Source organism: Eucyclogobius newberryi, unplaced genomic scaffold (assembly GCF_026437365.1).
Source record: "Eucyclogobius newberryi isolate DKJ021-1_F unplaced genomic scaffold, fEucNew1.0.hap1 SCAF_2, whole genome shotgun sequence".
NCBI classification, from domain to species: Eukaryota; Metazoa; Chordata; class Actinopteri; order Gobiiformes; family Gobiidae; genus Eucyclogobius; species Eucyclogobius newberryi.
Window position 1 is genome coordinate 2495122 of NW_027315834.1, and position 27500 is coordinate 2522621.

General features: G+C 46.3%; 3 protein-coding genes across 4 annotated transcripts in view; 2 read left to right on the top strand and 1 right to left on the bottom strand.

Moving 5' to 3' along the window:
• batf2 (basic leucine zipper ATF-like transcription factor 2) overlaps positions 1-2840 on the top strand; it is a 21119-nt gene extending 18279 nt beyond the window's left edge. The window contains exon 3 of the mRNA XM_072455321.1: positions 2007-2840. Within this exon, the coding sequence (XP_072311422.1) occupies positions 2007-2828 (822 nt within the window). The 3' untranslated portion in view covers positions 2829-2840. The remainder of the gene's footprint in view (positions 1-2006) is intronic.
• The window catches only part of arl2 (ADP-ribosylation factor-like 2), a 129272-nt gene that overhangs the window by 43503 nt on the left and 58269 nt on the right, over positions 1-27500 (bottom strand). The gene's annotated exons all lie outside the window — the stretch shown is intronic.
• The window catches only part of ppp2r5b (protein phosphatase 2, regulatory subunit B', beta), a 49479-nt gene continuing 28157 nt past the window's right edge, over positions 6179-27500 (top strand). The window contains exons 1-3 of the mRNA XM_072454685.1: positions 6179-6888; positions 19761-19957; positions 20928-21029. Coding sequence (XP_072310786.1) covers positions 6699-6888; positions 19761-19957; positions 20928-21029 — 489 coding nt within the window. The 5' untranslated portion in view covers positions 6179-6698. The remainder of the gene's footprint in view (positions 6889-19760; positions 19958-20927; positions 21030-27500) is intronic.

Here is a 27500-nt window from a genome sequence, read left to right on the forward strand (position 1 = left end):
ATGGCTTTGTAAGTCAGGAGGAGGAGTTTAAATGTGATTCTAAACTGGACAGGAGCCAGTGAAGAGACTCCAGCACCGGCGTAATGTGCTCTCTTCTTTTAGTTCCTGTTAGTAATCTTGCTGCTGCATTTTGAACCAGTTGAAAGCTTTTTATGGAGCTTTTAGGACCTGCTGTGAGCAGGAGTTACAGGAGAATCCAGAAGTTACAAATGTATGGAGACGTTTTTCAGCATCACTTTTAGGATTCTTCAGATTTCATCTATATTACGCAGATGGAAATAGTCTGTTTTACAGTCTTGATTTATATGAGCTTTAAATGAGAGCTCCTGGTCAATAAGACTCTGAGCGTTGGGCGTGGAACTTCAACAAACAGGTGTGATCATGCAAACATGTGGAGTGGTGCACTCCACATGTTTCTCTCGTTTATGCTAAATCCATGTAAAAAGTCGTTCAAATGATTTTCAATTTTAAAAACACAAAAATTAAATTGACTAAACGAATTACAATAAAGCAGTTTTATTTTTCCATTTTGAAATGGAAAAAAAGAAAATCAAAGGTTTGAATACAACTTCCATGTGTGGATTCTTTATTTAATTCTCCTTTAGTTGTTTAGTGCAAAGCAAAGTTTCTGGGCTGTACCAACAGTGGGGCCTGAGCTTGACTGAAATGACCGGACCGGGACCTCGTGGGGCCCCGTACTGGGAGTAACCCATCACTTACGGCTCAAACCTCAATGGGACTGGTTCTGGACCTGGTTCTGGACCTGGTTCTGGACCTGGTTCTGGACCTGGTTCTGGACCTGGTTCAGTTCTGGTTTGGGGCAGACCCGCTCCATTCTGTTGGGGTGAAACCGAGCTCATCGCGCTGACCACAGACAGTGGTACTGTCCGGACAATGCTCTGAGCATGCAGGTGTCCAGCTGTGTGTAACAGTGCAGTCAGGGCCGGCCCCAGCACATTTGGTGCCCTAGGCGAGCTACTCCCCTGGTGCCCCCCCCAAAAAAACAATTCTTGCCAAGCAACTATTTTTTAATTTTTTTCCCGAGGGGGGCGCTGTTGGCATTGGATATTCTCGCCTGTTCTGTCCATCCAGAGGTGATGCCCGTGACTTCGAGAATACGTAACAAACTGCTTTTGATTTTCGATTTTTCGATTTTCTCCTTTCGTTAGATTTATTTGTTAATTCCAAAATAGTGTTTGGATACATAGAAGGGGGCGCAAAAAACTCCACCAAGCAAAAAAATAAAATAAAAATAATAATAATTAAACAATAAATCCAGAGGGGGGCGCCCCCCCCCGCAGTGCCGCCCCAGGCACCCGCCTATACGGCCTAGTGGAAGGGCCGGCCCTGGGTGCAGTGCTGCACGCAACTCATGCAGTCCTTGTTCTCCTGGACTTGGTCTTTGTTCAGTCCAGTTAAACTAGGACACGCCCACTGCGAGGACATACGCTCCAATCCCAGGGGGAAAGTGGGACTTATCTCAGGGCGGGTCAAGCACCACATGGTTATGTACAATTGTAGGCGCCACACAGTGGCGTTAATGTTACACTGGGCAGGACTAATGTGGGCCAGCACAGGCAAAGTGGGACAAACCATTATGGCAAAGGGAAACATCAAATAGATCTGCCGTTATCACAGGGGTTTTAGATCAACTGTCGCCTCTGGAGCACAAATTACACCGACAAGATGGCCCAGTCTCTACATCACATGTGTACCTGTATCTCTGTGTGTGTGTGTGTGTCTGTGTGTGTGTGTGTGTGTGTGTCTGTGTGTGTCTGTGTGTGTGTGTGTCTGTGTGTGTGTGTGTGTGTGTGTGTCTGTGTGTGTGTCTGTGTGTGTCTGTGTGTGTGTGTGTCTGTGTGTGTGTCTGTGTGTGTGTGTGTCTGTGTGTGTGTCTGTGTGTGTGTGTGTGTCTGTGTGTGTATCTGTGTGTCTGTGTGTGTGTGTGTGTTAAGTGTGTGTGTGTGTGTGTGTGTGTCTATAGTGACCGTGCTGTGTGTCCTCAGGAGCTGCAGCGTCTGGAGCGGGACAACTCGTCTCTGCAGAAGGAGATCAGTGGTCTGCAAAAGGACAAGGACAACCTCTCCTTTGTGCTGGAGAGACACGTCCCACACTGCTGCCTCAAACTAAAGCCCACGAACACTACAGACTCTGTCCCCGCCCCTGTGTCTGAGCCTGTCCCCACCTGTGTCCCCGCCACTGTCTCTGAGCCTGTCCCCACCTGTGTCTCCACCTACGTCCCCACCTGCGTCCCCACCTGCGTCCCCACCTGTGTTCATACCCCTGCCCCTACATCTGTCTCTTTCCCGCCTGTTTATCGTCTTTCTACCTCCAGCCTGGGCCTAAACACCTGCCCCGAGACATCTTACTGTGATGCCGTCCCTGCCTCTGTCCCCGCCCTCTGCCCCCGCTCCACCTCCAGATTGAGTCAACACACACGCCCCCAGACTTTCAGGTGTGTCCCAGGCCCTGTCCTTACACATGTCCCTGTTTCGGTCTCACCTCTGCCCTATGTCCCTCGCCTTGACCTGCACACTGTCCCCATCACCACACCTGTCTGCCCCCCGTTGTCCCCACAGACGTCCCACAGTGCAGTCAAAATCTGGGACAGGTCAGGTTGGGACTCCTCCAGCACGCTGTTGCTTGGGCATTCTTTGCCCCACGTACCCCCGCTCAGCTTGGGGCCCTCTCCCAGCCTGGCCCCTGAACTGGACCCAGACCCCATGGCCCCTGGACCTGTGAACACCAGCCTGGATATCGCTCTGTTCAATGACCTCAATCTAGTGCAGCTACTAGAAGAAAATGACTGGTTTCAGAATATTCAGTAGTTCAAACATTTTTCAGATAAATATATAAATATATATAGATAATATATAAAGAGATGACAAAATGTTATTTGTTTCTGCATTTGTAGCGATTGTCATTGATCAGAAACATCATAAACAGGCTGTATCATCGGGACATTTAGAATGTAAGAATCCACTGCTTCTATTGCATTTATTCAAGTGCAGGTGTTTTTATTCCTTTGAAAAATACCTTAAAGAAAGACTCTCCACAGATATGACCTGTAACTTGGCCTCATGGCATCGCCTGCTTGTCTCCATGGAGATAGGTAGGTTTAATGACATAATGTGCAAGCAGGAGGATCCTTATAGATTTTAGCCTATGCCTTGAATGTAAGATACTATTTTCAAATGTGTTTAAAGTGCAAATGACTTTGTTTGATGAGAATGTTCATGGAGTAAATATAGATCACAGTTTACATCAGTGCCATAAATAAAAGACAGATTCCTTCACATTCTAGACTTTCCCCATAACTGCTTTTCAATGTCTTATCTCATCACATCTCAGAAGCTAAGCAAAACGGAGCTAAGGGCCACGGGGCCACGGGGCCACGGGGTCACACGGCCACGGGGCCACAGGGTCACACGGCCACGGGGCCACGGGGTCACAGGGCCAGCTGTTCTTGACCCAGTCACTTGACCCATCTTACCTTGGTGATGGGAGGGGCAATGGCACAGAGGCTTCCCTCGTCTGGCCCTGGGGCCCTGTGGCTCCTGGAGCTTGTCTTCTCTGAGTTTAGAGTGAAAGAATAATACGATGGAACGTGTCTTTGAGCATCCAAAAAGCACGATATCATTCAAATGCATTATTAGGCCCTCGGCGAGGGACGAGAAGTGAACAAGGACAAATATGCCAGTGAGCTCTGAGTGAAGCCACGGGGCCCGTGAGGGGCCAACGCCAAAAATGTCACAGTAGAAATACAACTCACTCCAAAAAAATGTGTCTGCAAAGCCGCGGCTCCTGAAACTGCGCCGCTATTTGACCGCGTTTTAGCGCCGTTTTAGACCGCGCCAGGTTAAGGTTAGGGTTAGAGGTTAGGGTTAGGGTTAGGGTTGGGTTAGGGTTAGGGTTAGGGTTAGGGTTAAGGTTAGTGTTAGGGTTAGGGTTAGGGTTAGTGTTAGGGTTAGGGTTAGGGTTAGTGTTAGGGTTAGGGTTAGTGTTAGGGTTAGGGTTAGTGTTAGGGTTAGGGTTAGGGTTGGGTTAGTGTTAGGGTTAGGGTTAGGGTTAGTGTTAGGGTTAGTGTTAGGGTTAGGGTTAGGGTTGGGTTAGGGTTAGGGTTAGGGTTAGTGTTAGGGTTAGGGTTAGTGTTAGGGTTAGGGTTAGTGTTAGGGTTAGGGTTAGGGTTGGGTTAGGGTTAGTGTTAGGGTTAGGGTTAGGGTTGGGTTAGGGTTAGGGTTAGGGTTAGTGTTAGGGTTAGGGTTAGTGTTAGGGTTAGGGTTAGGGTTAGTGTTAGGGTTAGGGTTAGCCTTGAGGCTATAACCGGCTATAAGGGAAATGCCGCGGTCCCTGAAATAGCGGCTCTCCAGCCACGGCCCCAAAAAATAGTTAATGTGAGCAGTGTTGGGCAATTTATATTACTACCTGTAGTTACAGTGCTAAACTACTTAACTTTTGTCGTTTGACCAATTTGTAGTTGCAATTTTCTTCATAATATTGTAAGCGGCGTAGTATTTTCCAATCATCATAGAACTGAGGCTGAGCACACATTTACAGTCTTTCTGAACCTGAGCTCCACAACCTCCCCAGGCACGTGTGGGTCAGTGCATAACACATGCTCTGTACGAGTGCGATGCGCGGCTACGCGCGCGTCACGCATCTGTCTACGCGCGCGTGACGTGCGGCTCCAACGCGCGGACAGTGTGGCCATATTCTCTTTCACTTTCATGCTGGAAACAAAAACGCTTCCAAAACGAGCCGTTTGTACGCGCGCGCAGGGCGAAATGCGCGTATTTATTTCAATAAGACGATGAGGGAGAGCAGCAGACAGGAGCACATAGTCCTAGTGCGCGTGAGCATGTGCGCGCAGGAGCAAGAGTGGACACAGAACAATGGCGTTGACGCACAGACGCGTCAGAGCACGTAAGCGGCGCCGAGGTGAAAGTGAAGAGAGCCGCGCCACAGCTGTCTATATAACGGTCTGCGGAGGCGTCTGCCTCTGTGCGCGCGCAGACTGCCGCGGCGTGTGCAGGGTGCCTGTGTGCAGGGTGCGCGTGTGAAGGGTGCAGGGTGCGCGTGTGCAGGGGGCGTGTGTGCAGGGGCGCGTGTGCAGGGTGCGCGTGTGCAGGGTGCGCGTGTGCAGGGTGCGCGTGTGCAGGGTGCGCGTGTGCAGGGTGCGCGTGTGCAGGGTGCGCGTGTGCAGGGTGGGCGCGCACAGCCCCCAGCAGCAGACGTAAATAAAAGCAGAGAATGAAATAAATAAGTGCATCCTATAGCGTCATCCGCAGTGAGCCCACTCCTCTCACTGCATCAGACCGAGGACCAGCGTCAAGGCCGCGTGCAGAGGCACCGCGCGTCCGGCAAGACATTTCAACATAAAACTCACAACAAGAATGAAAAGGCCTAAATGAAGAGGATAACGCACTGAACTGTCCTTAACTTATCCTTAACTGGAGTTAATCAGACACGTTGTGATGAAATGGAATGTGTTTTTTATGCAGCACTCGATTATCCAAATGATGGGGGTCAATTATGGTGAAAGCTGCACTTTGGCTCATCCTAAAAGAAGCCGGTGCAGCCTGTCAATGTCCAACCACATGTGCTGCTATTACAGAGAGCTCTCATGTGGGTTCTTTTGTCTGATTTGGACACATTTGGCCCAGATGTGTCCACCACAAGCCTGCAGCTGACACACTTTACAGACTGTGACCTGCTGTAGCCAATGTCCAAACGCACTTTGGTGCTGTGCGTGTTACAGCCCAGAATGAGCCCAGAATAATCCAAATCAAGTCTGCAGAGAACTCAGTATCCACGCAGACGTTTTACTCTGAAAAGCGTGGCACCGTGTCCCCACGCGCGTGCCTTTGTTTTGACAGACCTGGCCGAGGACACAACCGGAGAACAGCGACCACCGAGCGGAGGAATAAGAGCTGCCCGTGTGAGACAATCCGCACTCGGCGTCATTTCCCTGCGTCTCCGCTCCTCCTCAGCGCGGATCTGACCGTTTGACCAGTGCGTGTTAAAGCGGGAGGCGCGACATCAGCTGCGGGCTCCGGAGCTGCATCGGAGCGGTGAGGGCTCTCTCCCCGCCCTGAAACCGCCACAGAGGGAGAGCACCAGCAGCGCACCAGCAGCGCACCAGCAGCGCACCAGCAGCGCACCAGCAGCGCACCAGCAGCGCAACATCGACATTTGGATCGACTGCTCAGGTGCGTCCGGCAGCGGCAGAGGCGCGGACACACGGCTCAGGGATGATGCGGCAGCCGAGGCGGGCCCGGCCTGATGATTCCATGATATCCACCGTCTCCAGGAGCCACTTGTGATTTGAGCTTGTTCTGTGAGCGCTGGAGAACGGCTCCTTCTCTCGGCTCCAAATAAAGGCCCATGACTTAGCGGTAAGAGACCCCAATCTGCCATAAAGGCGTGTTCTGCTGCGGCGCGTGGAGCTGTGACCGCGCACGGGCCACACACGGGAGGAGACACTTTCACATCTACAGACCGGGGATGCTGTCATCTCCCTGCGGCCTGTGATCGGCGCTGCGCAGAGACACTGGACATCAGCATCAGCCATCTTCCTCTGCTTCCTGTCCCCTCCTCCTGCTGCTCCTGCTGCTCCTGCTGCTCCTGCTCCTCCTGCTCCTCCTGCTCCTCCTGCTCCTCTTCCTTCCCACCACACGATCCCCTATAACCCGGCCGTAATGGAGACCACCAAGCTGCCCCCCAGTCCCTCCTCCCCCACCACAGGCTTCACGGTGCCCTCCGCGGAGAAGGTGGACGGCTTCCCGCGGAGATCCATGCGCCGGGCCCGTCAGAGAAGGTCCCACAGCTCGTCCCAGTTCCGTTACCAGAGCTCCCAGGTGGAGCTCACCCCGCTGCCCCTGCTCAAAGGTGAGTCCTGACTCCCAGCCCCACATCAGCGCTCTGCCCCGGGACAGAGGGGCCTCCAGAAGTGGACTTCTCAGAAATAATAGATCCCCAGTCTTGCCTCCTCCATGTTATGATGACAGATCATATTATATATAGATATATAGAGTTCTGTTGATGCTTCTAGGTTCTGTTGGTGATTGTTGATGCTTAGGTTATATATATAACCTAAGCATCAACAATCACCTAGAAGCATCAACAGTTGCTTGTTAGAGTTAGTGTAGATGGTCCTGCAGCAGCTCTTGTAGGTTATGATGCTGATTGTTGTTGATGGAGCAGTAGTGGCTCCTCCACAAACCTGAAGGCCAATAGTTCGATCTCTGCTCCAACCAGTGTGAGGGGCCCCGCCCAGTGTGAGGGGCCCCGCCCTGGTAGCTTACCACCACTATGGAAAAATGACTATTATGATGATGGTTCAGCTGATTGGCCATTGCTACATATGCCAAGCTTTGTGCGGCCAACCTCAGGGTTGTGAGTTCAATTCTTTCTATGATTTGTTGAATGTCCTCCCTGCTCTTCATGCTCCACTGCCCTGTAAAGCAAAAGGCCAAAACATGCTTTAAAAACAATAATGCTGGTGTTGGTTATATTAAGTCTGCACCAGGAGACAGTTGTGTCACATTCAGTTTCTTCAAGGTAGAAACATTCACCCTCTAACTCTAAGATGAGGCAAGACACTTCAGCCGAGCCTGTTTACATGACAGGTCACATGTCAGCGTGAATGTGGCATGTCCAGGTGTCCAGGGATCACTGCCTTATATACATGACTTTTATTGCTATTTCTTAATTTGATTTAACCTTTATTTATTCAGCTAGGTAGACAACCTGGTCAACACTACCACAGTTGTGCTATTAGCCGTTTAAAAGAGGCTAAAACAATAACTGCAGAATAAGTGGGATGATGACATCAAACCTGCTGGAGTACTTCAGGTTTCCTCCCGGTGCAGTGGCATTGTCCTTCTCAAACTTACGAGAATAAAAGTGAAACAAAACTCCAGATTCCGTTTAATTTGATTTTCTTATACAATTTGCTGAAAAACGTTTATACCGTTTGTAATCCAGACCTTGGATCTCAGGTCGGTGATATTTGGTGCAAAACATTGGTCATAAGCCGACCAGCAATGTTTTGATCAGCTCTTTCCATGTTGTAAGCACAGATTTGACCCAGGGATTCTTAACTTCCTCCGACAGACTCAAGCGTCTGTCATCTGCCAGTAAGACCTGTACAGGAACCCCCGGCACCACATGACTCTCAGTATAAGACCTGTACAGGAACCCCCGGCACCACATGACTCTCAGTATGAGACCTGTACAGGAACCCCCGGCACCACATGACTCTCAGTATAAGACCTGTACAGGAACCCCCGGCACCACATGACTCTCAGTATAAGACCTGTACAGGAACCCCCGGCACCACATGACTCTCAGTATGAGACCTGTACAGGAACCCCCGGCACCACATGACTCTCAGTATGAGACCTGTACAGGAACCCCTGGCACCACATGACTCTCAGTATAAGACCTGTACAGGAACCTCAGGCACCACATGACTCTCAGTATAAGACCTGTACAGGAACCTCGGGCACCACATTACTCTCAGTACAAGACCTGTACAGGAACCTCCGGCACCACATGACTCTCAGTATAAGACCTGTACAGGAACCTCAGGCACCACATTACTCTCAGTATAAGACCTGTACAGGAACCTCAGGCACCACATGACTCTCAGTATAAGACCTGTACAGGAACCTCAGGCACCACATGACTCTCAGTATAAGACCTGTACAGGAACCCCCGGCACCACATGACTCTCAGTATAAGACCTGTACAGGAACCCCCGGCACCACATGACTCTCAGTATAAGACCTGTACAGGAACCCCCGGCACCACATGACTCTCAGTATAAGACCTGTACAGGAACCCCCGGCACCACATGACTCTCAGTATAAGACCACTGAGCTTCACATTCTGGCTCACACCAGCAACGCTCTGTTTTGAGCTGAAATAAAGTCATTTTTCAGACAAATTTAATGATTGGTATATTTTACTCATTGTTTGGATGGACATTGGAAGAGTCTGGAATAGATATCTGAAATCTGGACAAAACATAATTTTTTATAGTTTCAATCCTTTGACTTAAAATGGGAATCGTCTATTTTTCAAAGTCTCGTGAAGAAAAGAGGGGCATCATTTTTTTCTCTAAGATTTTTGTTGATCAACACCAATATTTGTATTTTATTTTATAATAACAATAATAATACATTTTATTTGTAATGCTACATAACAGAGGCTAAAAACAACAAGCAAGTCACAGAGTTAAAACAATAAAGCATTCATGATACACACAGATAAATCATAAGAATTTTAAAATGCTTTTTTAAATAAAAATGTCTTAAGGCCTTTTTTAAATGCCTCCACACTCTGTGGGGCCCTAAGGGTCTCTGGAAGGGTGTTCCAGAGCCGTGGGGCGACTGCCTGGAAGGCCCTGTCTCCCATGGTGGAGAGCTTGGCTCTGGGCTGGTGCAGGCGGTGGGTGGACATGGTGGAGCGGAGGGTTCTTGGGGCGGTGTGTAGTGTGAGGAGCTCACTGAGGGGCAGGGGCAGTTCCATGTGTGCACTGGTGGGTGAGGAGACAGAGTTTGTATTGAATTCTTTGTCGAATGGGCAGCCAATGAAGGGATCAAATCATCTATAGGAAATTACTCAGTACTTTAAATAAATAAGGCCGACTTATTATTACTGCTTTGTTTTGTTGTGTTTGCATTTGTCTCATTCTGTGTAAAGATGGCCTTATGTTGTCTTGTGTTTGTCGTTTGTGCATGAAACCTGTCAAATCTTTGTAGATTCAGTTTGGGAGGATTTGTTCTATTCTTTTGGACATAATTGAGGTGTATAAACGATAGTCACATTCAGGATAGAAATGGGTCTATATGAGGCACAGCAAAGGAGTTAGGCCTAATCTCAACGCTCATTTATCCCCCTTAGCCCTACCTCTACCTCTACCTCTACCACTACCTCTACCTCTACCACTATCTCTACATCTACCCCTACCTCTACCTCTACCTCTACCCCTACCACTACCCCTACCTCTACCCCTACCCCTACCTCTACCACTACCTCTACCTCTACCTCTACCCCTACCTCTACTTCTACCCCTACCACTACCCCTACCTCTACCTCTACCCCTACCACTACCCCTACCTCTACCTCTACCCCTACCCCTACCTCTACCACTACCTCTACCACTACCTCTACCTCTACCTCTACCACTACCTCTACATCTACCTCTACCTCTACCTCTACCTCTACCGCTACCTCTACCTCTACCTCTACCACTACCTCTACATCTACCTCTACCTCTACCTCTACCGCTACCTCTACCACTACCTCTACCACTACCACTACCTCTACCTCTACCACTACCTCTACCTCTACCTCTACCTCTACCACTACCTCTACCTCTACCTCTACCACTACCTCTACATCTACCTCTACCTCTACCACTACCTCTACCTCTACCTCTACCTCTACCTCTACCACTACCTCTACCACTACCTCTACCTCTACCTCTACCTCTACCACTACCACTACCTCTACCTCTACCACTACCTCTACCTCTACCTCTACCTCTACCACTACCTCTACATCTACCTCTACCTCTACCTCTACCTCTACCACTACCTCTACCTCTACCTCTACCTCTACCTCTACCCCTACCCCTACCCCTACCCCTACCTCTACCACTACCTCTACCTCTACCTCTACCTCTACCCCTACCTCTACCTCTACCTCTACCCCTACCTCTACCTCTACCTCTACCCCTACCACTACCCCTACCACTACCTCTACCTCTACCTCTACCTCTACCACTACCTCTACCTCTACCTCTACCACTACCTCTACCTCTACCCCTACCCCTACCACTACCCCTACCTCTACCCCTACCTCTACCCCTACCCCTACCACTACCTCTACCACTACCTCTACCTCTACCTCTACCTCTACCTCTACCACTACCTCTACCTCTACCACTACCTCTACCTCTACCTCTACCACTACCTCTACCACTACCTCTACCACTACCTCTACCTCTACCTCTACCTCTACCACTACCTCTACATCTACCTCTACCTCTACCACTACCTCTACCTCTACCTCTACCACTACCTCTACCTCTACCACTACCTCTACCTCTACCTCTACCACTACCTCTACCTCTACCTCTACCTCTACCTCTACCACTACCTCTACATCTACCTCTACCTCTACCTCTACCCGTGCAATGCAATCCTTGTTTGTTTCTTTTTTTTTCTTTTTTCATTCAAATGCCAAGAGATGTGTGGTGTTATTAGAATATGTCTCATTAATAAACCTGATTTTAAGAATAGACATAACACTTACAATTTTGTGTAAGCTTTCCCCACGTATCCCTCTTCCATTGTAATCACACATCCGGTCCAGCGGGAACTCCAAAGAGAGACGGAAATTTTAAATGTCCAATGTTCATGTTCAAGTCAATAAAGAAAGCTCCCTGGACCTGAAAACCACTTTTTAGTCTGTGTGGAACGTTCTCTGGAGGTCGGCAGCGCTGTGTTCCGTGGAATGGTGGTGCGGTGAATACACTCGGTCAGGCTGGTCAGACAATGTGCAAAACATGTAGTGCAAATGTATAAGTTGTTGATGTGCTCATTAAAGGTACCATAACATGCTTTTTTTCACGTTTCGTAGTCTATCCTAAGTGTATTTTGATCATAATAAGTGTTGTGCAACACCCTTAACATAATAGTTAAGAAATATCACCCAGACCTTGGACCCCCTCACCAACCCGGAAATGCAAACGGCTTGGTTTGATATTCGCCCCCACCCTTGTGAAGAGTGATCTGGCTCCCTCGCCCAACCCGTGACGTAGTCTCAGAGCGTGTGTGCCCCGCCCACCCGTGACGTAGTCTCAGAGCGTGTGTGCCCCGCCCACCCGTGACGTAGTCTCAGAGAGCGCGTGTGTGCCCCGCCCACCCGTGACGTAGCCCCACAGCTGTGTGCTGTAAGCTCCGCGGAGCAGCGCGGAGTGAGTGAGAAAGAGTCTACTTTGAGACTGAATAAAAACGTGTTGATTCTACAGCGTGCGCAGAACAGATATTTCTATAGATCTATATATATATGTATATATATAAAAGTCTTATGTCCATCGCGCTCTTATTTCCTGTTTTTTCGGTATCGGATAGAACTTCTCTTCGTTTATTTTCCCGGTTGCTGCCACATAAACCTTCACCATTGTGATAATAGTAAAGAGTGCAATATCATTAATGAAGTTTTGGGCCTCTTTGAGCCGTGTTTCGTCGTAAATCGAAGCAGAAAAACTCCGGAATGGGCTTGAAGGGAGACACAGCCTGCAACAGCGCAGCGCGGAGCCGGAGGGAAGGGGGCGGGAGGCGAGACGGGAGGGGGGAGGGGGGATGGTGACGCGTGCTTGCCCCACCGCCCGTCAGTTTGGAGATTGGAGGAAAGGAGATAGTCTGTAATATAGCTAAACACTGCGGGAATCAATCAAAAAACACTCTGGTACATATATGAAGCACAAATAGCAATGTAAGAAGGTTAAAAGCTCTGAAAAGTCGATTTAGCATGTTATGGGACCTTTAAACTTTAACCCCGTGTTCTTGTGGAGAGGTTCTGGTCCAAATAAACTGTAGCCTCCAGACTGACGGGGGTGGCTCAGATTGTCCATGTCCAGGGCCATGTCCAGGGCAATGTCCAGGGCTAGAAAGGTCAGCGGTCTCCATCTCTGCTTCGTAGCTTCATCTCTTCCGTGTGTGGGTCTGTGTTGGATCGGTGCCTCTCTTGCTTGGCTGCAGACCCCTGGGCACATCGGTTGGGTGACGTGGTTGTTAAAATTAAAGTCTGAGTCCATTATTTCCCCCAGATTTCTAGCTTGATTAAGTGTGCATCTTAATTTGCTTGGTTTGAAGGAGTGTGCAGCCCTTTGCCTTTGCCCAACCTCTCACTGCTAAAGAGAAGAAACACTTCTTTATCTCTTCTTAACATGCAAAAAGAAGGGGTAAGGCTGAAGCGAAGGGCAAAGGGGTAGAACCGAGAGTGGGCCTAAGTGTGTCTTTTAGAGCTTTATACCACTCTGAGGTGAATCTATCACTCTGCAGAGATTTATAGTTTTTTAGTCTATTGATTGCACTTTGAATTCCAGTAGTTGCTATCTCAGCATCTTATTATTAGCACGACATTTTTTGTTTTGTTCTTTGGTCATGGCGGGTAAATTGAGTGTCCAGAAAGGATGGTATTTCTTCTTGTTTGTTTCCTGATATTTTGGTGAAAGGTTGTTTCTAAATGGATACAAACACTGATTGTATTTGGTCTTGTGTGGTTAAATTTACATTATATCTCATTATTAAAAATAGTTCTATCTGTCTGTTGTTTTCTAAGCTTCCAACCTATTAATTTGGAGAATTATGAATCACTTTCATAATATCTTTGTTTGGTAAAGAGCTTTTAAAAATAATAAAAATAAAAATCCCTGTGAGACCAGGTCATTAATCTCACACTTTGTCTTTTAAATTACCTGTAACATTTGAGGATCCTTGTTTTTGCATGTTTGGCCTCCAGCGGCTTCAGTCTGTTCTGTAAATCCTTTAATTTTTTCTGCCTTTGTTTTTGACCAAGGCGACAGCAATAATCCTGCCCCTCAAAACTGCCTTAGCTGCATCCCAGAGAATGTGTGGAGAAACTTCAGCACTGTTGCTTTTCCTCTACATACGTCTCATTGTCCTTTGTCCTGGGCCATTGAGTAGATGAGCATTAAATCTCTAAAGTGTGTTTTTATGTTCCTGTTCCAGATCTACAGTGATGTAAACAGGAGCGTGATCACTTAGATCTATTGTACCTGTGTCTGCCGCTGTCATTTTGGACCTTTCTTTGTTGAAAATAAAAGAGATAGCCTATTCTAGTTAGATATTATGTGGTGACTTGGGCTTTTATCCTGTGAACATCTGGTGTGTGAGTGAATGTGTGACTGGTTCCTTGATGTAAAACACTTCGAGTGCCGTGACGGTAGAAAAGCGCTGTATAAATGTGACAATTTTTACCATTTACTGCGGCTGTTTGTCCCAAAGCAGCAGGTGAAACCGGGTGGAGCTAAGGAAAAGAGCGCTCCATTTCTTCACCTGGACCGCTGCATTAAGGTGCTGAGACTAAACTCGATAAATCACCCATGATGTTGCAATGAATCATGGGTGACGTAGTTTCCTCTGCTTTTCTATCCCTGCAGCATTTTTAGATCCCTGGCAGCAGATTAAATGTCACGATTCGGATGTGACCAAATGGACAGCAGTGATATTGTTAGCTTGTTGCTAACGGCGCTCCTCCTGGACTGTGTGATTGTACCTGCTGTGTCTGTGGCCCATGGGGGCGTTTCCATAACTCCTGTCCCACAGTGCACCTCTCTCAAATATGACATCAGATTATTACTCTTTCTCAATGTGTCTGTTTTGCTGAGCCTCAGAAAAAACACTTGGTTTAGAATTTTCCCAGATTTGAGGTCTGTGTTTGTGCTTGGCAGGGCCCGGTGTGAGCACAGACTCTGACCTGTTTACCTGTCTGGTCAGAACCGGTCACTGTGCATCGCTTAACCCTGTGAGCACTGTCTGTAAGTCTGTGCCAAAGCATGAAGAGAGAGAGAGAGAGAGAGAGAGAGAGAGAAGCAGAGGGAGAGAAGAGCAGAGCAAAGGGGAAATCTGCTGCTGTTGCATGTAGGCCAGGAGTGTGCTGCATGTGAAGGTGTGTGAGACTCCAGAGAGTGGTCATGTTCTCACTCCTGCTGCAGAGGAGCAGAACCAGAGGAGCAGAGTTAGAGGAGCAGAGTCAGAGGAGCAGAGTCAGAGGAGCAGAACCAGAGGAGCAGAACCAGAGGAGCAGAACCAGAGGAGCAGAGTTAGAGGAGCAGAACCAGAGGAGCAGAGTCAGAGGAGCAGAGTCAGAGGAGCAGAACCAGAGGAGCAGAACCAGAGGAGCAGAGTTAGAGGAGCAGAGTTAGAGGAGCAGAACCAGAGGAGCAGAGTCAGAGGAGCAGAACCAGAGGAGCAGAACCAGAGGAGCAGAGTCAGAGGAGCAGAGTCAGAGGAGCAGAACCAGAGGAGCAGAACCAGAGGAGCAGAACCAGAGGAGCAGAACCAGAGGAGCAGAACCAGAGGAGCAGAACCAGAGGAGCAGAGTTAGAGGAGCAGAGTCAGAGGAGCAGAACCAGAGGAGCAGAGTTAGAGGAGCAGAACCAGAGGAGCAGAACCAGAGGAGCAGAGTTAGAGGAGCAGAACCAGAGGAGCAGAACCAGAGGAGCAGAGTCAGAGGAGCAGAGTCAGAGGAGCAGAACCAGAGGAGCAGAGTTAGAGGAGCAGAGTTAGAGGAGCAGAACCAGAGGAGCAGAGTCAGAGGAGCAGAACCAGAGGAGCAGAACCAGAGGAGCAGAACCAGAGGAGCAGAGTCAGAGGAGCAGAGTCAGAGGAGCAGAGTCAGAGGAGCAGAACCAGAGGAGCAGAACCAGAGGAGCAGAGTCAGAGGAGCAGAGTCAGAGGAGCAGAACCAGAGGAGCAGAACCAGAGGAGTGGACCAGAGGAGCAGAACCAGAGGAGCAGAGTTAGAGGAGCAGAGTCAGAGGAGCAGAGTCAGAGGAGCAGAACCAGAGGAGCAGAACCAGAGGAGCAGAGTTAGAGGAGCAGAACCAGAGGAGCAGAACCAGAGGAGCAGAGTCAGAGGAGCAGAGTCAGAGGAGCAGAACCAGAGGAGCAGAACCAGAGGAGCAGAGTTAGAGGAGCAGAGTTAGAGGAGCAGAACCAGAGGAGCAGAGTCAGAGGAGCAGAACCAGAGGAGCAGAACCAGAGGAGCAGAGTCAGAGGAGCAGAGTCAGAGGAGCAGAGTCAGAGGAGCAGAACCAGAGGAGCAGAACCAGAGGAGCAGAGTCAGAGGAGCAGAGTCAGAGGAGCAGAGTCAGAGGAGCAGAACCAGAGGAGCAGAACCAGAGGAGCAGAACCAGAGGAGCAGAACCAGAGGAGCAGAACCTGAGGAGCAGAGTCAGAGGAGCAGAGTCAGAGGAGCAGAACCTGAGGAGCAGACTCTGCTTGTACAGTTCGTGCAGCACAAAGCAGCACCCACAGCGTCACATGACCAGGCTGTGGCGCTCAGCTATTCCTGTTTTCTCGCTCCTGCTTCTCCATCTGAACCGCGAGCTCACAGAACGCACTCATATCACCATGGTTACGGTTACAAACCCCGACGAGAGGCTTTGTCCTGCACAGTTAAGCAGAGTCGGGTCAATTGGGCTTCTCTTTTGGCAATTTTTAGCCATTAAAATAGTTTTCCATTGGAAAACTGCACTTTGAGCTCCCGGAAAAGGGCGTGGCTTATGTGATCCACCATATGTCACAAACATGTTTAAAATGTCTTTTACAGAAATGGGATGAAATGAATGATAAAACCGTGGCCCATGTTAGCATGAATGGTAAATATACTTTTAACAAGCAATAAATGTTAATGTTGTAAGTACAAAAGTGTAAAAGTGTAACAACACTGTCCGTGACACAACAGTCTGTGACACAACACTGTCTGTGACACAACACTGTCCGTGACACAACAGTCTGTGACACAACACTGTCTGTGACACAACACTGTCCGTGACACAACAGTCTGTGACACAACACTGTCTGTGACACAACACTGTCCGTGACACAACAGTCTGTGACACAACAGTCTGTGACACAACACTGTCTGTGACACAACACAGTCTGTGACACAACACTGTCTGTGACACAACACTGTCTGTGACACAACACAGTCTGTGACACAACACTGTCCGTGACACAACACAGTCTGTGACACAACACTGTCTGTGACACAACACAGTCTGTGACACAACACTGTCTGTGACACAACACTGTCTGTGACACAACACAGTCTGTGACACAACACTGTCCGTGACACAACACAGTCTGTGACACAACACTGTCCGTGACACCACACTGTCTGTGACACAACACTGTCTGTGACACAACACTGTCTGTGACACAACACTGTCCGTGACACAACAGTCTGTGACACAACAGTCTGTGACACAACACTGTCCGTGACACAACAGTCTGTGACACAACAGTCTGTGACACAACACTGTCTGTGACACAACACTGTCCGTGACACAACACAGTCTGTGACACAACACTGTCCGTGACACCACACTGTCTGTGACACAACACTGTCTGTGACACAACACAGTCTGTGACACAACACTGTCTGTGACACAACACTACACTGTCCGTGACACCACACTGTCTGTGACACAACACAGTCTGTGACACAACACTGTCTGTGACACAACACAGTCTGTGACACAACACTGTCCGTGACACCACACTGTCTGTGACACAACACAGTCTGTGACACTACACTGTCTGTGACACTACACTGTCTGTGACACAACACTGTCTGTGACACAACACTGTCTGTGACACAACACTGTCCGTGACACAACACAGTCTGTGACACAACACTGTCCGTGACACCACACTGTCTGTGACACAACACTGTCTGTGACACAACACAGTCTGTGACACAACACTGTCTGTGACACAACACTACACTGTCCGTGACACCACACTGTCTGTGACACAACACAGTCTGTGACACAACACTGTCTGTGACACAACACAGTCTGTGACACAACACTGTCCGTGACACCACACTGTCTGTGACACAACACAGTCTGTGACACTACACTGTCTGTGACACTACACTGTCTGTGACACAACACTGTCTGTGACACAACACTGTCTGTGACGCAACACTGTCCGTGACACAACACTACACTGTCCGTGACACCACACTGTCTGTGACACAACACAGTCTGTGACACAACACTGTCTGTGACACAACACAGTCTGTGACACAACACTGTCTGTGACACAACACAGTCTGTGACACAACACTGTCTGTGACACAACACAGTCTGTGACACAACACAGTCTGTGACACTACACTGTCTGTGACACAACACTGTCTGTGACACAACACTGTCCGTGACACAACACTGTCTGTGACACAAGACTGTCCACAAGAATCCAAACTAGGCAATGTGGGTGAAGTGTCTTGCCTAAAGACACTTCACCCACATTGCCTAGTTTGGATTCTGGTGTGAGTGTGAAGGATTAGTGGTGGTCGTAGGGCAGATGAAGCAGATTGGCAGCCTTGCTTCCATCAATCTGCCTCAGGGCAGCTGTGGCTACAATAGTGCCACCACCTCGTGTGGGATGAAAGACAGGAAGTGGTCACTCTTTTTGTGCAGTGGTCGCTCTCTTTGTGCAGCGGTCATTCTCTTCGTGCAGTGGTCGCTCTCTTTGTGCAGTGGTCGCTCTCTTTGTGCAGTGGTCGCTCTCTTTGTGCAGTGGTCACTCTCTTTGTGCAGCGGTCATTCTCTTCGTGCAGTGGTCGCTCTCTTTGTGCAGCGGTCATTCTCTTCGTGCAGTGGTCGCTCTCTTTGTGCAGTGGTCGCTCTCTTTGTGCAGTGGTCCCTCGCTTTGTGCAGTGGTCACTCTCTTTGTGCAGTGGTCACTCTCTTTGTGCAGTGGTCGCTCTCTTTGTGCAGTGGTCATTCTCTTCGTGCAGTGGTCGCTCTCTTTGTGCAGTGGTCACTCTCTTTGTGCAGTGGTCGCTCTCTTTGTGCAGTGGTCACTCTCTTTGTGCAGTGGTCACTCTCTTTGTGCAGTGGTCGCTCTCTTTGTGCAGTGGTCACACGCTTTGTGCAGTGTTCGCTCTCTTCGTGCAGTGGTCACTCTCTTTGTGCAGTGGTCATTCTCTTCGTGCAGTGGTCACTCTCTTTGTGCAGTGGTTACTCTCTTTGTGCAGTGGTCACTCTCTTTGTGCAGTGGTCACTCTCTTTGTGCAGTGGTCACTCTCTTTGTGCAGTGGTCGCTCTCTTTGTGCAGTGGTCACACGCTTTGTGCAGTGTTCGCTCTCTTCGTGCAGTGGTCACTCTCTTTGTGCAGTGGTCACTCTCTTTACTCAGGACATGTGACTGTGGGTTTCTCTCCAGTGGTTTTAGAATAAGCACAAAGCCCTCAGTGATATGAACATAAATATGGATATAGTCAGTTATATTTGTCGTGTGAGTCATCCGTCATGAGCCCACTCCTCGTCTCATGAGCCCACTCCTCGTCTCATGAGCCCACTCCTCGTCTCCTGAGCCCACTCCTCGTCTCATGAGCCCACTCCTCGTCTCATGAGCCCACTCCTCGTCTCTGTCAGAGCTGATTGCGCTGAGCGAACTCTCATCGTCATCTCGTCCAGATGCTTTACTCTGGGCATCGCTCAGACGCACGGGTCAGAACAGAGTGGGAGGAATCTGACCAGAGACATAAGAGTCATCAGAGCACAGATATAACACGACACAGATTATAGCTGTAACTGTCATCATGTTACAGTAATCAGAGTGCTGCTGTAACAATAGTCTTACAGAGGTCAGAGAACTGTTATTATATTCGTATTACAGCTCCTACAGAGGTCATATTACAGTAGTCATAGTACTTAGTCGTTACTGTTGAGTTAACAACTTTAGTATCTGATTGTAAAGTGGAAACACATCCAGGCCTTGTGGGGCCCTAGTGGGGCCTCGTAGAATAGAGTAGAGCCTGTGGAAACGCCCCAAATGTTTACACTTCGAAGTGTTGTTGCCTTTTATGCTGCCAGACGAGCGGTTTTCATGAATCTCCTCTCAAGATTATGCACGTCATCTTCATGTTGTTGAATATTTATGAATGAGTAACTAAACTCTGTGCTCCTGTGTCCCTCAGATGCCCCGGTGGCAGAGCTCCATGACCTCTTCTGTAAGAAGCTGCAGCAGTGCTGTGTGCTCTTTGACTTCCTGGACTGTGTGGCCGACCTGAAGGGCAAAGAGATCAAACGAGCTGCTCTGAACGAGCTGGTGGAGAGTGTGGCCACCAGCAGAGGAGTGCTCATCGAGCCCCTGTACCCCGAGGCCATCAAGATGGTACGAGCGACACACAACACAATGCACATCGCAACACACCACACAACACAATGCACATCGCAACACACCACACAACACAATGCACATCGCAACACAACACGCAATACTATATTTAACTTAAGCCATGTTTTCTCTGGTTCACTTGGACTGTGGAGGTTGTGCCTGGCTCTCTTCGGCTCAGAGCTACACCGAGCTACACCGAGCTACACCGAGCTACACCGAGCTACACAGAGCTACACCGAGCTACACCGAGCTACACAGAGCTACACCGAGCTACACAGAGCTACACCGAGCTACACAGAAACAAAACAAGACGGTAAAAAGCAGATTAAAAGAGAGGAATAACTTCTCATCAAACGCTGACTCTAGTGATAAATCTTTGAATCTCTGTTCCCTGCATGGTGGGGCGGAGTCAGGCTTAGTTTGGAAACATTAACACTAACTGTGCTGGACAGCTGCAAGGTCCGTGGGACCAGAGCCTGTAGAGCCCCCCCCCCACACACACACACACACATGTCCAGTTTCTATACCTTTTGAGGACAGCACACTCACTTGACCTTGAGCCTAAGATTCTTCATAATTGTTAGTATTTACCACTTACTTAACCTTCACCTTCACCTTCACCTTCACCTTCACCTTCACCTTAACCTTAACCTTCACCTTAACCTTCACCTTAACCTTCACCTTAACCTTAACCTTACATTTAAACATAAATGTTGTGGATCTAATGATAATGGATTTACATCATGGGACGCTTTCTCCTTTGTCCCACACAAATCCAATAACGAAGGTGCGGTCTTTATGTGGAGAGGAAGAGCGTTCCAAAGTGTGGGGCCCTACAGGAAGGGCCCGGTCGTCCCAACACAAAGCCCCCATGTGCAGATCTGACATGTAAACACAGCATAATAAGACACACAATGTCACAGGTAGAACGTGCAGAAACTGGAGTAACTGCTGCCTTCTGTTTCAGATCTCCGTGAATATCTTCAGGACCCTCCCCCCGAGTGAGAACCCCGAGTTTGACCCAGAGGAGGACGAGCCCACGCTGGAGGCGTCCTGGCCACACCTCCAGGTACACAGCTCCTCCCCTCTGCAGGCTTCCCCCATGGATCCATGACCATGTCTGGAGAGGGCGTGGCTAGCATGACGCAGATGCCCCCAGTGGTCACTCCATTGGTACTGCAGCCAAAGAAATCGTGCGACCCAGAAAGCTGACAGGGGCCTACAGCTGACAGGGACCAACAGCGGACACAGGCCTACAGCTGACAGGGGCCTACAGCTGACAGGGGCCTACAGCTGACAGGGACCAACAGCGGACACAGGCCTACAGCTGACAGGGGCCTACAGCTGACAGGGACCTACAGCTGACAGGGGCCTACAGCTGACAGGGACCAACAGCGGACACAGGCCTACAGCTGACAGGGGCCTACAGCTGACAGGGACCTACAGCTGACAGGGGCCTACAGCTGACAGGGACCAACAGCGGACACAGGCCTACAGCTGACAGGGGCCTACAGCTGACAGGGGCCTAGAGCTGACAGGGACCAACAGCTGACAAGGGCCTACAGCTGACAGGGGCCTACAGCTGACAGGGACCTACATCTGACACAGGCCTGCAGCTTACAGGTGACAGGGGCCTACAGCTGACAAGGGCCTGCAGCTGGCAGTGACCTACAGCTGACAGGGACCTACAGCTGACAGGACCTACAGCTGACAGGGGCCTACAGCTGACAGGAGCCTACAGCTGACAAGGGCCTACAGCTGACAGGAGCCTACAGCTGACAAGGGCCTGCAGCTGACCGGGGCCTACAGCTGAAAAGGGCCTGCAGCTGACAGGGACCTACAGCTGACAGGTACCTACAGCTGACAGGGGCCTAGAGCTGACAGGGACCTACAGCTGACACAGGCCTGCAGCTGACCGGGTGACAGGGACCTACAGCTGACAGGTACCTACAGCTGACAGGGGCCTAGAGCTGACAGGGACCTACAGCTGACAGGGACCTACAGCTGACAGGGACCTACAGCTGACAGGTACCTACAGCTGACAGGGGCCTAGAGCTGACAGGGACCTACAGCTGACAGGTACCTACAGCTGACAGGGGCCTAGAGCTGACAGGGACCTACAGCTGACAGGGACCTACAGCTGACAGGGGCCTAGACATGAACATTCTTCAGTCGTTTTTAAAACACATTTTAAGCCGTTAGCTTCGGCTACGCTCGAGCGCGCCGCTCTAGCCCAGCTCGTGCGCCGATTGGTCAGAATGGTGACTGTCTAGACCAATCAGCGCCGTGCAGGTGATGTAAACGAGCTGCAGGCGTAAAACTATAAAACTATAAAACTATAAAACTATAAACTATAAAACTATAAACTATAAACTATAAAACTATAAAACTATAAACTATAAAACTATAAAACTATAAACTATAAAACTATAAAACTATAAACTATAAAACTATAAACTATAAAACTATAAACTATAAAACTATAAACTATAAACTATAAACTATAAAACTATAAAACTATAAACTATAAAACTATAAACTATAAAACTATAAAACTATAAAACTATAAACTATAAACTATAAAACTATAAAACTATAAACTATAAAACTATAAAACTATAAACTATAAAACTATAAAACTATAAACTATAAACTATAAAACTATAAACTATAAAACTATAAACTATAAACTATAAACTATAAAACTATAAAACTATAAAACTATAAACTATAAAACTATAAAACTATAAACTATAAAACTATAAAACTATAAACTATAAAACTATAAAACTATAAAACTATAAAACTATAAAACTATAAACTATAAAACTATAAAACTATAAACTATAAAACTATAAAACTATAAACTATAAAACTATAAAACTATAAACTATAAAACTATAAAACTATAAACTATAAAACTATAAACTATAAAACTATAAACTATAAAACTATAAACTATAAACTATAAACTATAAAACTATAAAACTATAAACTATAAAACTATAAACTATAAAACTATAAACTATAAACTATAAACTATAAAACTATAAAACTATAAACTATAAAACTATAAAACTATAAACTATAAAACTATAAAACTATAAACTATAAACTATAAAACTATAAACTATAAAACTATAAACTATAAACTATAAACTATAAAACTATAAAACTATAAAACTATAAACTATAAACTATAAAACTATAAAACTATAAAACTATAAACTATAAACTATAAAACTATAAACTATAAAACTATAAACTATAAAACTATAAAACTATAAACTATAAACTATAAAACTATAAAACTATAAAACTATAAACTATAAACTATAAACTATAAACTATAAACTATAAAACTATAAAACTATAAAACTATAGATCCAGAGGTTTAATAACAAATCATCAAACTAACGACCACCGCGGGTCTGAGGGCCTCTGTATGACACAAGCAGCATAAACATCATCATCATGACTGTAGCATAAACACTGACTTCATCATGACTTTAGCATAAACACTGACTTCATCATGACTGTAGCATAAACACTGACTTCATCATGACTTTAGCATAAACACTGACTTCATCATGACTGTAGCATAAACACTGACTTCATCATGACTTTAGCATAAACACTGACTTCATCATGACTGTAGCATAAACACTGACTTCATCATGACTGTAGCATAAACACTGACTTCATCATGACTGTAGCATAAACACTGACTTCATCATGACTGTAGCATAAACACTGACTTCATCATGACTGTAGCATAAACACTGACTTCATCATGACTGTAGCATAAACACTGACTTCATCATGACTGTAGCATAAACACTGACTTCATCATGACTGTAGCATAAACACTGACTTCATCATGACTGTAGCATAAACACTGACTTCATCATGACTGTAGCATAAACACTGACTTCATCATGACTGTAGCATAAACACTGACTTCATCATGACTGTAGCATAAACACTGACTTCATCATGACTGTAGCATAAACACTGACTTCATCATGACTTTAGCATAAACACTGACTTCATCATGACTGTAGCATAAACACTGACTTCATCATGACTTTAGCATAAACACTGACTTCATCATGACTTTAGCATAAACACTGACTTCATCATGACTTTAGCATAAACACTGACTTCATCATGACTTTAGCATAAACACTGACTTCATCATGACTTTAGCATAAACACTGACTTCATCATGACTTTAGCATAAACACTGACTTCATCATGACTTTAGCATAAACACTGACTTCATCATGACTTTAGCATAAACACTGACTTCATCATGACTTTAGCATAAACACTGACTTCATCATGACTTTAGCATAAACACTGACTTCATCATGACTTTAGCATAAACACTGACTTCATCATGACTTTAGCATAAACACTGACTTCATCATGACTTTAGCATAAACACTGACTTCATCATGACTTTAGCATAAACACTGACTTCATCATGACTGTAGCATAAACACTGACTTCATCATGACTTTAGCATAAACACTGACTTCATCATGACTGTAGCATAAACACTGACTTCATCATGACTTTAGCATAAACACTGACTTCATCATGACTGTAGCATAAACACTGACTTCATCATGACTTTAGCATAAACACTGACTTCATCATGACTGTAGCATAAACACTGACTTCATCATGACTTTAGCATAAACACTGACTTCATCATGACTTTAGCATAAACACTGACTTCATCATGACTTTAGCATAAACACTGACTTCATCATGACTTTAGCATAAACACTGACTTCATCATGACTTTAGCATAAACACTGACTTCATCATGACTTTAGCATAAACACTGACTTCATCATGACTTTAGCATAAACACTGACTTCATCATGACTGTAGCATAAACACTGACTTCATCATGACTTTAGCATAAACACTGACTTCATCATGACTGTAGCATAAACACTGACTTCATCATGACTGTAGCATAAATACTGACTTCATCATGACTTTAGCATAAACACTGACTTCATCATGACTTCAGCATAAACACTGACTTCATCATGACTGTAGCGTAAACACTGACTTCATCATGACTTTAGCATAAACACTGACTTCATCATGACTTTAGCGTAAACACTGACTTCATCATGACTTTAGCATAAACACTGACTTCATCATGACTTTAGCATAAACACTGACTTCATCATGACTGTAGCATAAATACTGACTTCATCATGACTTTAGCATAAACACTGACTTCATCATGACTTTAGCATGAACACTGACTTCATTATGACTTTAGCATAAACACTGACTTCATCATTACTTTAGCATAAACACTGACTTCATTATGACTTTAGCATAAACACTGACTTCATCATGACTGTAGCATAAACACTGACTTCATCATGACTTTAGCATGAACACGGACTTCATCATGACTTTAGCATGAACACTGACTTCATCATGACTGTAGCATAAACACTGACTTCATCATGACTTTAGCATGAACACGGACTTCATCATTACTTTAGCATGAACACTGCCTTCATCATGACTTTAGCATAAACACTGACTTCATCATGACTTTAGCATAAACACTGACTTCATCATGACTGTAGCATAAACACTGACTTCATCATGACTTTAGCATAAACACTGACTTCATCATGACTGTAGCATAAACACTGACTTCATCATGACTTTAGCATAAACACTGACTTCATCATGACTTTAGCATAAACACTGACTTCATCATGACTTTAGCATAAACACTGACTTCATCATGACTTTAGCATAAACACTGACTTCATCATGACTTTAGCATAAACACTGACTTCATCATGACTTTAGCATAAACACTGACTTCATCATGACTTTAGCATAAACACTGACTTCATCATGACTTTAGCATAAACACTGACTTCATCATGACTGTAGCATAAACACTGACTTCATCATGACTTTAGCATAAACACTGACTTCATCATGACTGTAGCATAAACACTGACTTCATCATGACTGTAGCATAAATACTGACTTCATCATGACTTTAGCATAAACACTGACTTCATCATGACTTCAGCATAAACACTGACTTCATCATGACTGTAGCGTAAACACTGACTTCATCATTACTTTAGCATAAACACTGACTTCATTATGACTTTAGCATAAACACTGACTTCATCATTACTTTAGCATAAACACTGACTTCATTATGACTTTAGCATAAACACTGACTTCATCATGACTGTAGCATAAACACTGACTTCATCATGACTTTAGCATGAACACGGACTTCATCATGACTTTAGCATAAACACTGACTTCATCATGACTTTAGCATGAACACGGACTTCATCATGACTTTAGCATGAACACGGACTTCATCATGACTTTAGCATGAACACGGACTTCATCATGACTTTAGCATGAACACTGACTTCATCATGACTTTAGCATGAACACGGACTTCATCATGACTTTAGCATGAACACGGACTTCATCATGACTTTAGCATGAACACGGACTTCATCATGACTTTAGCATAAACACTGACTTCATCATGACTTTAGCATGAACACTGACTTCATCATGACTTTAGCATGAACACGGACTTCATCATGACTTTAGCATGAACACGGACTTCATCATGACTTTAGCATAAACACTGACTTCATCATGACTTTAGCATGACAGATAAACATGTGACACATTTGACATGTTGTAGAATGATTGGCATTTGGCAGATATAATTTAATAAATCAGTTTTAGATCAAACGTTTCATGTTTTTAAGAATCAGAATTATTTCCATCGTCAGTGAAAAAGTTACAAACTAGACATTTTTTATGGTTTTATATTTAATTTGCCATAAACCACAAAACACTAAATAATAACACTACAATATTGAGCCATGACAATAAATAGATTTTGGTAAATACATATACATAAAGTACAGTTTAGCACGATGTCAATAATATCATGAAACTGATCAAATCAAAACTGCTTTAATGATGAAATGTTGTGAAAGTGAAGCAGCTTCAGATCATGAGCCAGACTTTAACCGATCCATGTTATGTTCAACCGGCTTTTATGATGTCACAGCGGCAGCTGCTCCTGTATTTGGGCCTCAGGACTCTGTATTTGGGCCTCAGAACTCTGTATTTGGGCCTCAGGACTCTGTATTTGGGCCTCAGGACTCTGTATTCAGACCTCAGGACTCTGTATTTGGACCTCAGGACTCTGTATTTGGGCCTCAGGACTCTGTATTTGGGCCTCAGGACTCTGTATTTGGGCCTCAGGACTCTGTGTTTGGGCCTCAGGACTCTGTGTTTGGGCCTCAGGTGTATTTGGGCCTCAGGGCTCTGTATTTGGGCCTCAGGACTCTGTGTTTGGGCCTCAGGACTCTGTGTTTGGGCCTCAGGTGTATTTGGGCCTCAGGTGTATTTGGGCCTCAGTACTCTGTATTTGGGCCTCAGGACTCTGTATTCAGACCTCAGGACTCTGTATTTGGGCCTCAGGTGTATT